This window comes from Quercus lobata, chromosome 9, assembly GCF_001633185.2.
Source record: "Quercus lobata isolate SW786 chromosome 9, ValleyOak3.0 Primary Assembly, whole genome shotgun sequence".
Classification (NCBI taxonomy): Eukaryota; Viridiplantae; Streptophyta; class Magnoliopsida; order Fagales; family Fagaceae; genus Quercus; species Quercus lobata.
This window is the reverse complement of record NC_044912.1, coordinates 48,761,487-48,778,992: the sequence shown is the minus strand read 5'-3', so window position 1 is coordinate 48,778,992 and position 17,506 is coordinate 48,761,487. Positions and strand designations below refer to the sequence as shown.

Below are 17,506 nucleotides of genomic sequence, written 5' to 3'. Positions count from 1 at the left end.
CATATAAATATTTTAGTAATTTTTCCTATGAATAATGATATATCCATTTTTTTATAACAAATTATAAGTGCTAAGTTGTTATAGCATTCACATCAGCTCTTTCAAAAAAATTTCGTCTTTTTTTAGCATAAAACCTACTTTTTCTATTTTATATAATCACTTTTCAAAATATTTCACATCACATTATCTATTTTACATTATGTGAGTGATTTTGATAATAAATGTGTAGAATTAATATCTTTTTCTATTTTGCATTAATTGATGCAAATGCTCTTACTCTAATTTCATTTTCAATTTACTACTAACATTATATTTTTTAAATAGCCAAATATGAGGGAGTTACACGTATATGGTCATAAAAAAAAATTATTTTAGTAATGTTTCCTATACTTGCTTACTTGCTGTTTACTCTTTATATTTTTCAAACCAAAATGAAAAATAAAAAAACAAAAACATTTTCCTTACCTGTTGAAGATTTGGGGCACCTGCAAGAAGAGGGAGGCCTCTCTTGGCCCGGAGCAAGACGTAGCTATCCAAGAAGTAGTTATGGTGGGGATGCTGCTGCTGGTGCCTCCGTGCCTCATAGCACATAGAACAAAGGTCGTAGGTGTTACCTGTACTTCTAGCATTGTCAAAGCATGCAACGCACGTGAAATACAGTCCCATTAGCTGATTTCTACAGGAATCACACCACACATTTGGGGCACCTGCAAGAAGAGGGATGCCTGCCTTGGCCCGGAGCAAGACGTTGCTATCCAAGAAGTGGTTATGGTGGGGATGCTGCTGCTGGTGCCTCCGTGCCTCATAGCACGTAGGACAAAGGTCGTAGGTGTTACCTCCAGCATTGTCAAAGCATGCAACGCACGTGAAATACATTCCCATTAGGCCAATTCTACAGTAACCACACGACAAACCCCTGGTTTTGAAGATGTAGTAAAACGTGAGGACTTCAAAGAAATCCAAGAACCCATCTCCATTGCGGTCCAAACTACGGAAAAAATTGGGGTCGCCCCTGTTGTATCCGTTTTGAACGAAGAATTGGACGAACTCATTGAAGCTAACTCCCCCATCGCCATTCGTATCCATTTAATTGAAGAACTCTGTTGCTCGTTGCCTAAGTTCATCGGAGGCATTACTATAGTAAGCTGAAGCAGCCATGTGTAACTCTTCCATATTTGCCATGTCAAAGGCTGCTTGAGCTGTTTAGAGCATTCTCATCAACAATTATAAAATGTGTGTAATGTTATTTAAAATGTAAAAATGTGTGTTAGAGTTGAGCTACCAAACAGGCCGTTAGCATTTACAATTTCAAAACACTACTTTTACAATTTTAACACCTCATTTTACAATTAATATAATAAACATCAAACATTTTTTTTTTTTTTCCAATTTCATTTAAATATTCTTTCTTTAAAATTTTTATTCATTTTTTTTACAAACAATTTCATTCAATTTTTATTCTTTCTTTAAAAGAAAACGACCACCTGAATTTAAAAAAAATATAAGTTTTACAATTTGTGAACAGTGTGGTCTCAAATTTGAGATTGCACTGTTCATCAATGCTAAATATTATGACATTTAAAACACTTGATGAAAGTGATATTTTAAAGTTTGATGTGTCAAATGTGAAAGTGATATTTTAAAGTTTGATGTGTCAAATGTCAAATATTTGATATTTGACATACTTAATGGGAATACTCTTATTGAGAAGCATTTGCAGTAGTGTAATTATATTGCTATATTTTAGCTTCTCAAACACTAAAATGATGCTCCAACAATGGAACTAAATCTATTTTTTTTTAGCTCCATTGCCACAGTGCACATCTATAAATAGATGTGCATTGTTCATGAGAGCTAAAAAAAAAATATTATTTTATTTGGCCGGTGATTAAAATAATAAAAATGCCTCTCTCTCAGTCACTCTCGCCTCTCTCTCCCTCAGTCACTCTCTCTCTCTCTCATTCACTTAGTGCTCTCCGAGCCACGCCTCTGCCGGCCTGAACGTCACCGGCCCAAGCCGACCCAAGCCCTAAGCCTCCGACACAAGCCTCCGCCGGCCTGAACATCACCGGCCCAAGCCGAACCAAGCCCCAAGCCGCCAATCCACATCTCCAACCCACGCCTCCGCCCACTTCTCTTCCGCTGATCAGACCCACGTCGACACTGTCCTCCCCAAGCTGCAAGCCACCGCTGCCGCCCATATCTCTATTCTCTTTTCTGCGATTGAATGAATTTTTTTTTTTTTTTGGTATTTTCATATGGGTTTGGTGGTTGTGGTGGTGGTGGTTGATTTTGGCTATGGTAGTGGTGGGGGATGATTTTGGCTGTAGTAGTGGGTTTATGAATTTTAGTTGTGGTGGTGGTGGGTAATTTTGGCTTTGACAGTGGGTTTTGTGAATTTTGACTATGAGTTTTGTGGTTTATGGTCGTGGTTATGGCAGTGGGTTGTGGTTGTGGTTGTGGTTGTCATGACTGGTGGTTTGTGGTGACTGGTGGTGATGGGGTTGTGATTGTGGTTGTGGTTGTGGTTTTGATTTTTTTTTTTTTTTTTCCCTATGTTGTGTTGTGGTTGCCAAAGTAAAGTAGTGGTTGTGGCCGATAGTAGTGGTGGTTGTGCCTGTGGCTGATGGTAGAGGTGATTGTGGTTGGTGTTGTGAATGTTTTTTGGGTATATTTTATTGTGATATTTATATTATTTTATTGTGTTGAAAATTAAAATAGATCCACTGCTGGAACATGTGTATAGGTAAGATAAATAAAGTAACTTTTGGTGAAGCTAAAAAATTAGCTTTTTAGCTCCTCTGTTGTGGATGTTCTTATACATTTAATTTGGCAATATGATAGCACTAGTCTTAATTTGCTTCAGTTAAATTGATAAGTATGTACTGGTTTGCAAAGGCTAGCTAGGTCCAGCTGTTCAAGCACACCCCTTGTGTAAAAAGTCGTGGTTTGGAGATGTTGACCGTAGCAGTGACAATGTTCTGGACTGGGCGTGCTGCACTGGGAGAAAATGTCTTGCTAGAGGTAAGAGAAATTCCCACGCGGGTAGCCACCATAAGCAAATAGTGTGGTGTGAGTGGGTGGGCTCCACCATTTTAGCAAAAGGTAGGCTTAAATTATGTGATTGGGTTATGTTGGCCACATACAAGAATTTTGGAATTTTTTAGAGAAACTGACAACTGAGTTATGAGTTATGAGCAGGCCAGTTCAAGGTGATATAATTGATACAGTCGTTTAAGGTTTCTTAATAAAAAAAAAAAAAAAAATATATATATATATATATTATGTATTTATCTATATATTTAATTAAAAAAAATTAAGCAATTTTATTGGTTAATAAAATACATTAAAAAGATCCTATTTATCCTAAAATGCAGAAAATTAAAAAGAAAAATAAAATAAAAATAGTCAAATTTCAACTAACAAAATTAAATTTTAAGAGAAAAATTTATTAACACATTTTTGAAATATGCTAAAATCAAAATTAATATAGACAAACTCATTAATAATATAACGTAATTATCTTAAAATATGCTACAATAAAGATTATAAATTTCAAAAAAAAAAAAAAAAAAAAAATCTCACATCGCTTTCTCTCTATCTATATTTTTACCTTTCTTTTCTTTATCTTCATCTTGATTCTGGATCTTTTTCCATAAACTGAGTCAGTCTTGAATTTTGCTTCTCAACTCTTCCCCTCTGTCTTTCCGAAAATGGATCTTTTTCCATAAACTGAGTCAGTCTTGAATTTTTCTTCTCAGCTCTTCCCCTCTCTTTCCGAAAATGAAGACTCAAGAGTCTTCTATTTATTTAACTTAAATTATATATATTTCTAGTTTATTTTATTGATGGGAGTCCTATCATGGGACACGTTTTTTTTTTTGCTTTAAAAGTTAGCCATAAGAAGATAGTACAGGCCCTGCTGGCCTGCTCACATGAGGCACATCTGCACTGCACAGGCTGCACAGTGCGCAACTGTGCAGTGCAGCCCACAGTTATTACTTAGGCGGTTTCCCACTATTTTTTCTTTTCTATTTTTTTTTTTTATGATCACGGTTTTTCGCTTTGTCTATTGTTATAAATTATTATACCAATTAATAATTTGATAATTTGATGGGTATAATATCATCTCATTGATATTGTCACATACTATTATTCAGAATGTTAGATTCAAATTAAAACCATAAATAATTTGATGCCTAGAATTTTGTTATGAAAATATTGAAAATATTACAAACCAAACACTTCTAAAAAAAATATATCATGTAAACTAGTTTAACACTCATTAGGAAAACCAAAGCAAGAATAAATATTTGATGAGTTGTTAAAAAAGAAATAGCGGAGTGAAAAATAAATGCAAAGAAAGAAGACATATAATCTTCTGTTAGCCATGTTGATTCCTGCATCGTGCGTGCCAATCCTTGTCCACCTCAAATTTCCAAATAAACCATCACATGATGCTACAACCAAATTGAGAAGCCAAATACCCAGCACTAACAGTCATCTCCAGTAATTGAAATGGTGTCCACCTCTGAAAGCGTACTCAAACAAGAATCAGGTACACTTGAATCAGAAATCAAGGTTTTACTTTTACATTCAATTTTTTGTAGTAAATTGAATATATAATTATACCGTTTATGGGTGTTAGAAGTCTACAAACTATGCAGTAGAAAGATTCTAAAAAAAAAAAAACCATGCAGTAGAAAATGAAGTCAAGCTAATTAATTTAGCTCTTTTAGTTGTGTCTAATGATTCTAATCCAAATTTATAATAAAAATATTAACTCTACAGGGTCCAATTGTCTATAATTCCAAAAACAACCCTACTATCTACTTGAAAATAATTTAATAATATGACAAGACTTAGATATAGCTCCTTAATTACAGTATACTAGGTTACCCAATTAAATTTCAATACATATATGTGATAACTGATAGTACTAAAAGTGCAGGAACGGCCCAGGGAATGTTTCCAGATTAATGTTGTGTTTATTTTATCTTTTAGTTTTTAGCCTCTTTATATCAAAGTGACAAAGTATTGTTAGACACAAATAAATAATCTTATAACATTAATTAATCTTAGCATCGAATTTTGTATAAAACTCTTTGCCTCTCTATTTCTTTTTGTTTGTCTATTTGATTTGTCATCTAATTTTTTTTTAGTCTTTTTTTTTTTTTTTTTGATGCATTCTTTTTTTACTTACAACAATAATTAGCATTTCCAAGAATCATTTTGTTAATACTTTGCCATTTTTCTCACTTGAAATCCTGGACTTGCCCCCTGCAAATAAGAAGCCTCATATTTTGGCCACATTTTCCACTTCTCTCCTCTCTCATCTCACCCCTCCAATGTGAAACTTATATCCTATACATTTAATTGATATGGAGACTCATTTCATTATTAAGATTCTATTTCTATACCATTACTATTTTAAACTTCTCTTGACCAGAATTTGTACGGACCAATAATAACAGGCTGGTCCCGAACTGCAAGTCCACTCATTAGATAGCCTTGGCCCATCTCAACCTACTAGTTGAACAATCTGGAACAAGCCGAACTTACGAATAAAGTACACCAAGACATGTCATGATCAAGACACAATGCCTTAGGAGAATCCGTCTACTGAGCAATAACCGACATCATACAGTTATTAGGAGGTCAGTCAACAGCAAGAAGTGGGTCTCCTCTGACTAGAGATATGATACAAAAGGCCCACTAACATGTGGAATATTCTCTCATTATGATGACCACACTGACAGAGGGATATAAATACGGTAGGAGTGGTAGGAAGAAGGGGTTGGAAAATTTTGGTAAGCAAGACACGAGCAGTAAGGAAAAATATATCTCAGGGAGAAGGAAATCCTATTCAGATTTCAAGGAGAGGGCTTTGCGGCTTAGCAACCCTCTCGGTTGAGGTAAGATCAAGGTGGTTTGGTGTCAAGTAACACTAGAACTCCAAAAGTGACATCAATAGCCACATCTTGGACCTCCCAGTGTGGGAAAAGCCCAACTCAAAGTCCAAATAAATTGGGGGTCCAGGTCCAAAAGCATTAGGAATAGACCACCACAGAATTAGTAATACACCATTCCGCAAATGTTCAAGCCTTCATGCATATATGATTGAGAACACTTACCAAGGTTTTGAAGATCAATGGAGGCCGAAAATGGGATTGGAGGAAGAAATTTGAAGAAATTTTGAGTGCGGGTAATTGAATTAATTAACAGAGGTCTATCTATAACCCAAGTGGTATTAGACCAAAATCTGCTAGTTTTGTTAGAACACCCATGAGTTCTAATGTTAAGCTCATTATTGACTTGATGGGTAAGAGTGTTGATCCCACCGTATATAGAAGTATGATAGGAATCCTCTTTTATCTAATTGCTAGTAGGCTTGACATTAGCTTTAGTGTTGGACTCTGGGCCATGGATATGAGTTGAGAAAGCATCTACTGTGCCAGATGTATGAAACGCATAAAAGATTTTTCCATGAGAACAAGTGGAGAAAGATATCAATTGACGGCAGCAATTGTACCAAGACAGTGCAAAGGAAGGCCTTCACCAAAATATGGGCCTAACTGAAGTAACCAACTCAATAAAAATGAAGCATCACCAATGAGTTGTAATGAGTATTTTAGGGGTTCTAGAGTTCTTTGTGGACCTCACAGTCTCAAGCTATCTACAATCTCTTGTTAGCTCTCCACCCTTTTCTCCCATATTGTAAAATTTATAATGTATACTATTCGCTGAGTTAGAACAATCATGGTTTTCACTTGCAAGTACTCCCTTAAGAATTTGTAGATATTGGTTTAACTCCTTTTTTTTCCCCTTCTTTTGTGTGTGCACGCGGGGAGGGAAGGGTGGGTTCACATTTCTCAATTTTGTAGGGATGAGCCGCTTGTATTGACAACATATCAATATAAGTTTGATTTTTAAAGTTGAGGGATGCAATTAAAACAATTAATTTTTGGGAGTGAAATTCACATGATTAAATGTATAAGATGAACTAGAAAAGACTCCCATGGTTGGGGGACCAAAAGTATAGTTTGACCTAATTTAAACTACCTACTACTAGTTTAGGAAATTTCAAAAAATAGAAGTTCAAAATAAAAAGTAATTTCCACACCATCTTTTCTTGCATAATATTAACTAGCATGTAACTCACACTATGTGTAGCTACAATCTACATATACCAAGATTTGTACATCGTACATTTAGCTATAGTATTTTAATATTTTTAGGTTGTATTTTTTATTTTAAGTCTTTTTTAACTGTAGCTTATATATAACTTAAACCATGATAATTTCATGTAATTTTTTGTTAATATCAAAATTTTAAATATCCTATCAATATATAACAAAACTTATCATTTTTTTGGTTACTAAAATGAAACATATCAGTGGCACATAATATTTCTAGTATGTTTACATAGTCCATAAAATGTTACATATTATTCTAAGATCAACCTTAAGGTGATTTAAATCATAGGTACTAACACAACAACAACAACAAAAAATTATGAAATTAAATGTGTGATTGGTACATTTAATATATATGAGTTTAATTTCCAAAATTAACTTAATTCAAGTGGTTTCTCAACAACAACAACAACAAAAAACCCCTTAATTCAAGTGGATCGATGTGCAAATGCAAGAAAAACTACTATTTTTAAAAAAATTGTGTCTATTAATTGTTAAGACAAAGATGTAAACTTATTAGTAAAGGAGAAAATTAAAGAAGAAGAAGAGAACAAAGAAACTTACCTGTCGTGGTGTATTTGGAGGACGTGATGGAACTAGTGCCTGTATTAAAAAATTAGATCAAGTTTAGAGTTTTTCCTCTTTTTTTCTTTTTTTCTCTTGCTAATTCAATAGCTGGAAGATGGAGTATTTGAACTCCAATATTTCCATTGGAAACACCAAGAACTATTAATTGAACTTCAAAACTCCTGACATATTTAGAGTTATACAACATAATCTTTTGTATATAGTTTGACCTAATTCAAACTATCTACTACCTCTTCTAAATAAATAAATAAAACTATCTACTACCAATTAGTACATTTCAAAATAGAAGTTCAAAATAAACTTAATTCAAAATAAAAATTAGAAGTTTTTCACACCAACGTTCTTGAATGATATTAATTTTACTAAATTAACTTAATTCAAGTGGATTTACATTCGCAAGAACTACTATTCTTGATTTGTGTCTTTTAATTGTCAATATAAAGATATAAGATTATGAGTAAAGGGTTTTTTTTTTTTTTTTTTTGAGAAGGTAGTAATGGGGAGAATTAAAGAAGAAGAAGAAAAGAGCAGAAAAAATTAGCTGTTGAGATATATTTGGAGCATGTTGAACCAGTGCCTGCATTAAACAATTATATAATTTTTTTTTTTTTTTTTTTAGAATCAAAGTTTAGAGTTATTACAACACAATTTATTTCATTGGTTTGATGTGTCAACATATATATAGTTTGACCTATTGATTTGATAATATAGATGCATGAATAAGTGAGTAAAGCATTTATATTCATCCATAAATAGGAAATGCTAATTTCCCTTAAAAGGTAAATAAATACTAGTTATTACTGTTAAACCTTAAAATAAAATGATATGTCGATAATATTTTCACAACAAAAGGCAGATTGTTAATAGTAGATAAAAAAATAATTTCACTGATGAATTCAAATTATAACTAATTATAATTTATCACCTAAAATTTGTTATAAAAATATTGTAAATATAGCATTTTATTAAAAAAAATATATAGCCATATAGTAATTTTTCCTATGAGTAATGATATATCTATATTTTTACAACAAATTTTAAGTGATAAGTTGTTATAGCATTCACATCAGCTCGCTCAAAAAATTTCGTCTTTTTTGGCATAAAACCTACTTTTTCTATTTTACCTAATCACTTTTTCCAAATATTCCACGTCACATTATCTATTTTACATGAAGTGAGTGATTTTGATAATAAATGTGTAAAATTAATATCTTTTTCTATGCATTAATTGATGCAAATGCTCTTACTCTAATTTCATTTTGAACTTCCTACCAACATTTTTTTTTTTTTTAAATAGCCAAATATGGAGTTACACATATACGGTTATTTTAGTAATTTTTCCTATTCTTGCTGACTTGCTGTCTACTCTTTATATTTTTCAAACCAAAAAAAAAAAAAAAAAACATTTTCCTTACCTGTTGAAGATTTTGGGCACCTGCAGGGAGGCCTGCCCTGGCCCGGAGCAAGACGTAGCTATCCAAGAAGTTGTTATGGTGGTAATGATGCTGCTGGTGCCTCCGTTCCCCATAGCACGTAGAACAAAGGTCGTAGGTGTTACCTCTAGCATGGTCAAAGCATTCAACGCACGTGAAATACAGTCCCGTTAGGTAAACTCCACAGTACTTACACCACACACTCCTGGTTTTGAAGACGTAGTAAAACGTGAGGACTTCAAAGAAATCCAAGAACCCATCTCCATTGCGGTCCAAACTACGGAAAAAATTGGGGTCGCCCCTGTTGTATCCGTTTTGAACGAAGAATTGGACGAACTCATTGAAGCTAACTCCCCCATCGCCATTCGTATCCATTGAATTGAAGAACTCTGTTGCTCGTTGCCTAAGTTCATCGGAGGCATTACTATAGTAAGCTGAAGCAGCCATGTGTAACTCTTCCATATTTGCCATGTCAAAGGCTGCTTGAGCTGTTTAGAGCATTCTCATCAACAATTATAAAATGTGTGTAATGTTATTTAAAATGTAAAAATGTGTGTTAGAGTTGAGCTACCAAACAGGCCGTTAGCATTTACAATTTCAAAACACTACTTTTACAATTTTAACACCTCATTTTACAATTAATATAATAAACATCAAACATTTTTTTTTTTTTTCCAATTTCATTTAAATATTCTTTCTTTAAAATTTTTATTCATTTTTTTTACAAACAATTTCATTCAATTTTTATTCTTTCTTTAAAAGAAAACGACCACCTGAATTTAAAAAAAATATAAGTTTTACAATTTGTGAACAGTGTGGTCTCAAATTTGAGATTGCACTGTTCATCAATGCTAAATATTATGACATTTAAAACACTTGATGAAAGTGATATTTTAAAGTTTGATGTGTCAAATGTCAAATATTTGATATTTGACACACTTAATGGGAATACTCTTATTGAGAAGTATTTGCAGCAGTGTAATTATATTGCTGTATTTTAGCTCCTCAAACACTAAAATGATGCTCCGACAATGGAACTAAATCTATTTTTTTTTAGCTCCATTGCTACAGTGCACATCTATAAATAGATTCGCATTGTTCATGAGAGCTAAAAAAAAATATTATTTTATTTGGTCGGTGATTAAAATAATAAAAATGCCTCTTTCTCAGTCACTCTCGCCTCTCTCTCTCTCAGTCACTCTCTCTCTCTCTCATTCACTTAGTGCTCTCCGAGCCACGCCTCTGCCGGCCTAAACGTCACCGGCCCAAGCCGACCCAAGCCCTAAGCCTCCGACACACTCCTCCGCCGGCCTGAACGTCACCGGCCCAAGCCGACCCAAGTCCCAAGCCGCTGATCCACGTCTCCGACCCACGCCTCCGCCCACTTCTCTTCCGCGGATCAGACCCACGCCGACACTGTCCTCCCCAAGCCACAAGCCACCGCTGCCGCCCATATCTCTATTCTCTTTTCTGCGATTGAATGAATTTTTTTTTTTTTGGTATTTTCATATGGGTTTGGTGGTTGTGGTGGTGGTCGTTGATTTTGGCTATGATAGTGGTGGTGGATGATTTTGGCTGTAGTAGTGGGTTTATGAATTTTAGTTGTGGTGGTGGTGGGTGATTTTGGCTTTGACAGTGGGTTTTGTGAATTTTGACTATGAGTTTTGTGGTTTATGGTTATGGTTATGGTTGTGGTTGTGGTTGTGGTTATGGCAGTGGGTTGTGGTTATGGCTGTCATGGCTGGTGATTTGTGGTGACTGGTGGTGATGGGGTTGTGGTTGTGGTTTTGATTTTTTTTTTTTTTTTTCCTATGTTGTGTTGTGGTTGCCAAAGTAGAGTAGTGGTTGTGGCCGATGGCGGTGGTGGTTGTGCCTGTGGCTGATGGTAGAGGTGGTTGTAGTTAGTGTTGTGGATGTTTTTTGGGTATATTTTATTGTGATATTTATATTATTTTATTGTGTTGAAAATTAAAATAGATCCACTGCTAGAACATGTGTATAGGTAAGATAAATAAAGTAACTTTTGGTGGAACTAAAAAATTAGCTTTTTAACTCCTCTGTTGTGGATGTTCTTATACATTTAATTTGGCAATATGATAGCACTAGTCTTAATTTGCTTCAGTTAAATTGATAAGTATGTACTGGTTTGCAAAGGCTAGCTAGGTCCAGTTGTTCAAGCACACCCCTTGTGTAAAAAGTCGTGGTTTGGAGATGTTGACCGTAGCAGTGACAATGTTCTGGACTGGGCGTGCTGCACTGGGAGAAAATGTCTTGCTAGAGGTAAGAGAAATTCCCACACGGGTAGCCACCATAAGCAAATAGTGTGGTGTGAGTGGGTGGGCTCCACCATTTTAGCAAAAGGTAGGCTTAAATTATGTGATTGGGTTATGTTGGCCACATAAAAGAATTTTGGAATTTTTTAGAGAAACTGACAGCTGAGTTACGAGTTATGGGCAGGCCAGTTCAGGGTGATATAATTGATACAATCGTTTAAGGTTTCTTAATAAAATAAAAAAAAAAAAGCCTCACTTGTAAAAAAAAAAAAAATATATATATATATATATTATGTATTTATCTATATATTTTAATTAAAAAAATTAAGCAATTTTATTGGTTAATAAAATACATTAAAAAGATCCTATTTATCCTAAAATGCAGAAAATTAAAAAGAAAAATAAAATAAAAATAGTCAAATTTCAACTAACGAAATTAAATTTTAAGAGAAAAATTTATTAACACATTCTTGAAATATGCGAAAATCAAAATTAATATGGACAAACTCATTAATAATATAAAGTAATTATCTTAAAATATGCTACAATAAAGATTATAAATTTCAAAAACAAAAGAAAAATCTCTCATCTCTCTGCCTCTCCATCTATATTTTTAGCTTTCTTTTCTTTATCTTCATCTTGATTCTGGATCTTTTTCCATAAACTCAGTCAGTCTTGAATTTTTCTTCTCAGCTCTTTCCCTTTGTCTTTCCGAAAATGAAGACTCAGGGTGTGTTTGGATAGAACTTATTTTGCTGAAACTGAAAACTGAAAACACTGTAGCAAAATAATTTTTAAATGTGTGAATAGTATCGTGAGACCCATTTTTAATGAAAAAGTTGTTGAAAAGTATAATTTGTGGGTCCATAAACAGTGCACATATACACTGTTCACGGTCAAAAGTTGCGGCTACTGTTCATAACAGTAATGAACAGTAGCGTTTTAGCGTAAAAAAAAAAAAAAAAAAAAAAAAAGCTGAAACGTAAAACGTAAACGCAGCAGTTTTCAGTGGATCCAGACACACACTCAGAGTCTTCTATTTATTTAACTTAAATTATATATATTTCTAGTTTATTTTATTGATGGGAGTCCTATCATGGGACACGTTTTTTTTTTGCTCGTACCCTGCTTAGGACACGTTTTTTGCTTTAAAAGTTAGCCATAGGAAGATAGTACAGGCCCTGCTGGCCTGCTCACATGAGGCACATCTGCACTGCACGGGCTGCACAGTGCGCAACTGTGCAGTGCAGCCCACAGTTATTACCTAGGCGGTTTCCCACTATTTTTTCTTTTCCTTTTTTTTTTTTTTTTTTATGATCACGGTTTTTCGCTTTGTCTATTGTTATAAATTATTATTCCAATTAATAATTTGATAATTTGATTAATAATTTGATAATTTGATGGGTATAATATCATCTCATTTATATTTGACACTAATTTATTGAATCATATATTAAATTAATTTTTATTTGTGAAAATTTAGACTTTAAAGTGGTCTTTAGAAAAATTACCATTACCAAGTCCTATTGTTCTATACTTTAATTTTATTTTTAATTATAAATTGTGTTTTATTTATCTACAAATATTTTCTCCTTATAAATGTCTACTAGAAAATAGATTAATTAATGTCCTTAATTATTTAAAAAGACTAAATTCTTTTCTAAATGTATATATTGCTTATAGAATATTACTAACAATATCTATTACAGTTACACTTTAAAAAAAAAAAATTTCAAATTTAAAATTAATAAAATTTTATTTAAATTCTACTATGTCACAAAAAAGATTAAAAGATTAAGTGGATTAACTATATTATCAATTGAAAAAGGAATGTTTGAAGAACTTAAATACAAAAATTTAATTAGTAATTTAGTATCTAAAAAAGAAAAAAAAAAGATTTTAAATAAAAAAACTTCAATATATATATTTTTATTATTAATATTTAAATATTAAAAGGCCACTTTTAAAATTTTCATCTGGCCCGCGCAAATACCATTTCTTATGTCAAAGACCCACGCAAAACAGCTCTAAAGCCAACCTCAACTTAGCAAAAACAACATTCAACAGATCCAACAGAAAAGCTTCCCATTTTTAGATACATGATCATCAAAACAGTGACTACAATAACATAGATGCAATCAAAACAATCAAAGTGATAATCAAAACATGAATTCAGCTAGTTACCATGGACTGATTGAGGTTAACTGCATTACTCCCAGCTATCAAAACTTGTCCCTAACTCAAAAACAGTAGTTTATGCAATGTTATTTGTAATTTTTTGAAACCGACCCTTTAATATTATATCCACTTATGTGTGTGTGTATATATATATATATATATATATGTCTCTGTCTGTAAGCTCACTTGCTTAAATCATTATCTCACAAACAAATATAGCTTCTAAAAACACACACACACACACACACAGAGCATATCAATTTCATCCCAAGTGGCTTTGCAGTTAGCACTGTATGATCACTATAAGTTTTGAGATTTGAGTTTATTTTCCTTCAGCTGTAACATGGAGCAAGTGATTACTAGCAAAAACTTAAAGTGCCATAAAAAAAAATCCACGGTAAAACACCCATTTTAACATCCAAAGTAGAATACCATTAAAAATCCATAAAACAGGAATTAAAATGAACAAATCTGAGAATGGACATGGAAAATCGAGAGGGAGAGAGAGCAGAGTTTGCACCTGGGAGAAGATCACGAAAATAAGGACAGCTGACGGTGAAGATTCCGACGGTGACAGAGCTCGCAGTCGCCGGTGAAGAGTCTGACAGTCCTTGGTATTTTGTCTTTGATCATGTAATGTTCATCTCATCCTCATTAAGTACTTCGGACTTTCTGTACTTACACTGTTGGAAATGGAGAAGAGGAAATGTGATGTGAAAATTTTGAGGAAGAGTTGAAGAGGGAAACTTTGCTTTGTGAAAATATTTGGGGAAGAGCAACAGTAATATTAAGTCTTCAATTTGATGCGACAATATACTGTCAATGGGTCCCACGAAGTCCCTCTATTTACCAATATGCCACTAAAAACTGTGTTTGAAGTTTTGAAAACGGCCAAAATTGAAAAGAGCAAATCCAAGCAATCCGGTACGTACAAATTTTGAAGATCAGTTGAGAGAGATTGACGCCGCGATTTTCGATACTGCTATGAATCTGCAAGATTTACAATTTCCAGATCCTATACCGGACTGTGAGGAAAAAAGAAGAAAATTTCGGATGTTTCAAAATTAAATGAAAGGGATAATGAGCAGGAGAGGTCAATGGACTTTCGGGTTGGGCCCACATCTGCAATGGACAGGATAAATATGGACGTGGACAGAGCTCTACCCACTCAAAATAATATCTCTATGCGCCAAGGCTTAAGTCAAGCCCAATCCTTATTCTCTATTGGAACCCATAACCCAGGTCCATCATGTGAGACAAAAATGAGAAGATTAAGGAGCCCAGTTTAGAGAAAGAATAAAAAAGGTAGTAACGTGACAGGAAAGGAGAATGCATGGACAGAGGGTCAGGGTATAAATGAAAGGAATGATGAGTCCACTAAGAAGGTGATGAACCCTGAAGATATTGAAAGGGGACTGAAGCGAAAGATACGTCTTCCTCTTGAAGAGATATCGATGGGAGAGGAGGTGGGGAAAAAACAGAAAATAGAAGGGGAGGTTCAGATGCTTAGCAAAATAATGGCAACACAACTGGGATCGGCGGCGGCTGTAGGACAGCCCTGTCGGGAGCAATGAGTGCCATTTGCTGGAACTGTCGGGGACTTGGAAACCCCTGTACAGTTAAAGCTCTCCAAAAGGTGGTTTTGGAGGAAGATCTCACTCTGGTCTTCATCATTGAGACCAAGCTTGTAGTGTCAGAGATGGAAGATATCAAGAGCAAACTGGATCGGCAACAGGGTCTGGTAGTTCCTAATATAAAGCGGGGTGGTGGTTTGGCGCTCTTATGGGGACGGTCCACGAAAGTGGACGTTCAAACTTTCTCTCCTCGTCATATCAATGCTATAGTTACTGAAGAACATAATAACAGGACGTGGAGATTCACCGGTTTCTACGGCCATCCAGAAACTAGTAAAAGAGAGGATTCAAGGAGACTGTTGGAAGAGTTGAGCACGAGAAGTGATCTCCCGTAGCTTTGCATGGGGGACTTTAATGAAATATTACACTTAGGAGAGAAGGTGGGAGGTACCTTACGGCCGAAGGGCAGATGAGGAGTTTTAGAGAGGCGGTAAATCGCTGCAACCTTCGAGACATGGGTTATGTTGGATCAGACTTTACATGGAGTAGGAGGCTAGGTGATCGAGGTTGGGTTAGAGAACGTCTAGACAGGGCCTTGGTATCTTCTTCCTGGGTGACAATGTTCCCGGAAGTGAGACTACACCATGTGGCGGCATCGACGTTTGACCATTGCATGCTCGTCTTGAAAGCTCCACAGGCAAGGCGAAGGAAGCATAGGAGATCTAAAATGTTCAGGTTTGAATCCATGTGGCTTAAGGATGAACAATGCGAGGAAGTGGTGTCTGAAGCTTGGGAGAGAGGGAAAAATATGGGTACACAAAATCTGTTTATGCAATGCATGGATGAATGCAGGAGATCACTTTCCTCTTGGAATAAAAATACGTTTGGACATGTGGGTCAGAAGATCTCAACACTCCAGAAAAAGCTTCAATGGTTGGAAGGGAGACGGGGTGGCCTGGTGGATATGGAGGAAGTTGAAGAAACAAGGGTGGAGCTAAATAAGATGCTAGCCGTAGAAGAAGACATGTGGCATCAACGATCAAGGAATTGTTGGTTGAAGTCAGATGATCGTAATACTTCCTTCTTTCATGCAAAAGCCTCCAATAGACACCAACGAAACACTATTCTCAGAATCAGGGATCCAGGAGATAATTGGTAGGAGGATGAAGGGGAGATTGCTAGAATTTTTGTGGAATATTTTGAGAACTTGTTCACATCTTCTCAACCTGTTGTGAGTGCAGAACTGCTTGATGCCCTCCAAACCAAAGTGACCGATAGAATGAATGCCAGACTTTTACAGGAGTTTCAAGCCTCTGAGGTAGAGAAAGCTTTGAAACAGATGCATCCTATGAAAGCGCCTGGACCCGACAGTATGCCTCCTTTATTCTATCAGCACTTTTGGCCTACTGTAAATTCTATTGTTATACAGACTGTGTTGGATTGTCTTAACCATGGTGCAGCTCCCCCTAAATTTCATGAAACACATATTGTCCTTATACCAAAAACCAAGAACCCAAAAAGAGTGATAGATTATAGACCAATCAGTCTATGCAATGTGGCCTACAAGTTAGCTTCCAAAGCGGTGGCAAACAAGTTAAAGCTGGTGTTGCAGGATATAATATGTGAAAATCAAAGTGCGTTTGTTTCAAAAAGGCTCATCACTGATAATGTGCTTGTGGCTCATGAGATAATGAATCACATTAACAGGAAAAAGAAGCGAAAGTACGGGGAGATGGCATTGAAGTTGGATATGAGTAAAGCCTACGATCGTGTAGAATGGGGTTGCTTGAAACAAATCATGGCCAAACTGGGATTTCATGAGGACTGGATCCGCTTGATCATGAGATGTGTCTCATCAGTCACTTATGCAGTACGTGTCAATGGACATGCATGTGGTCAAATTGTTCCTACATGAGGGCTACGCCAAGGGAAGGTCGACCAAGAAAAACTCAGCTTCGAAATGAAATGGACGAAGGGGCAGAGCATCAACCAAGGCCATTGTGCAGTCTCTGTAGGCAAGAAGGCCATAATAGAAGAACATGCTCAACTCGAACTATGGCTGGCTCCGCTAGTGGCTAAATTGAATGACCCAACATAAGTATTCAATCTACTTCAGTGGATTGGTTGGACTGTTGTTTTTTTTTTTTTTTTTTTAAATTTTAAAAATTATGTTTTTAGGAGTTGGACCATATTGTTAGTTTGTATTATTTGAAAGAACATGGTACTAATTCCATATGCTATGATGTTTTCTAGCACTGCAAGTT

At 35.0% G+C, this 17,506-nt stretch overlaps 1 protein-coding gene across 2 annotated transcripts; it reads right to left on the bottom strand.

Moving 5' to 3' along the window:
* Window positions 1–4,205: 4,205 nt before the first annotated feature.
* Window positions 4,206–14,733, bottom strand: LOC115959548. 2 transcript variants are annotated; one of them, XM_031077987.1, is made up of 4 exons: window positions 14,189–14,733; window positions 9,200–9,708; window positions 7,761–7,799; window positions 4,206–4,531 (listed from the first exon to the last, which is right to left on the bottom strand). In XM_031077987.1, the coding sequence occupies exons 2-4, from the start codon at window positions 9,686–9,688 to the stop codon at window positions 4,451–4,453; spliced, it is 609 nt and encodes a 202-aa protein (XP_030933847.1). In that variant the 5' UTR covers window positions 9,689–9,708; window positions 14,189–14,733; the 3' UTR covers window positions 4,206–4,450. The 2 variants fall into 2 exon arrangements, with proteins under 2 accessions (XP_030933847.1, XP_030933846.1); XM_031077986.1 differs by having other exon boundaries at window positions 9,200–9,705; window positions 14,189–14,731.
* Window positions 14,734–17,506: the final 2,773 nt, after the last annotated feature.

Bases quoted from the DNA above. Each gene is read 5' to 3' on its own strand.
- LOC115959548 (XM_031077987.1), bottom strand. From the start codon at position 9,688: ATGGCAAATATGGAAGAGTTACACATGGCTGCTTCAGCTTACTATAGT. The intron at 7,800-9,199 runs GTAAGGAAAATG...TTTTTAATACAG, and splicing joins GTGCCCAAAATCTTCAACAG to GCACTAGTTCCATCACGTCC. The intron at 4,532-7,760 runs GTAAGTTTCTTT...GTACGCTTTCAG, and splicing joins CTCCAAATACACCACGACAG to AGGTGGACACCATTTCAATT.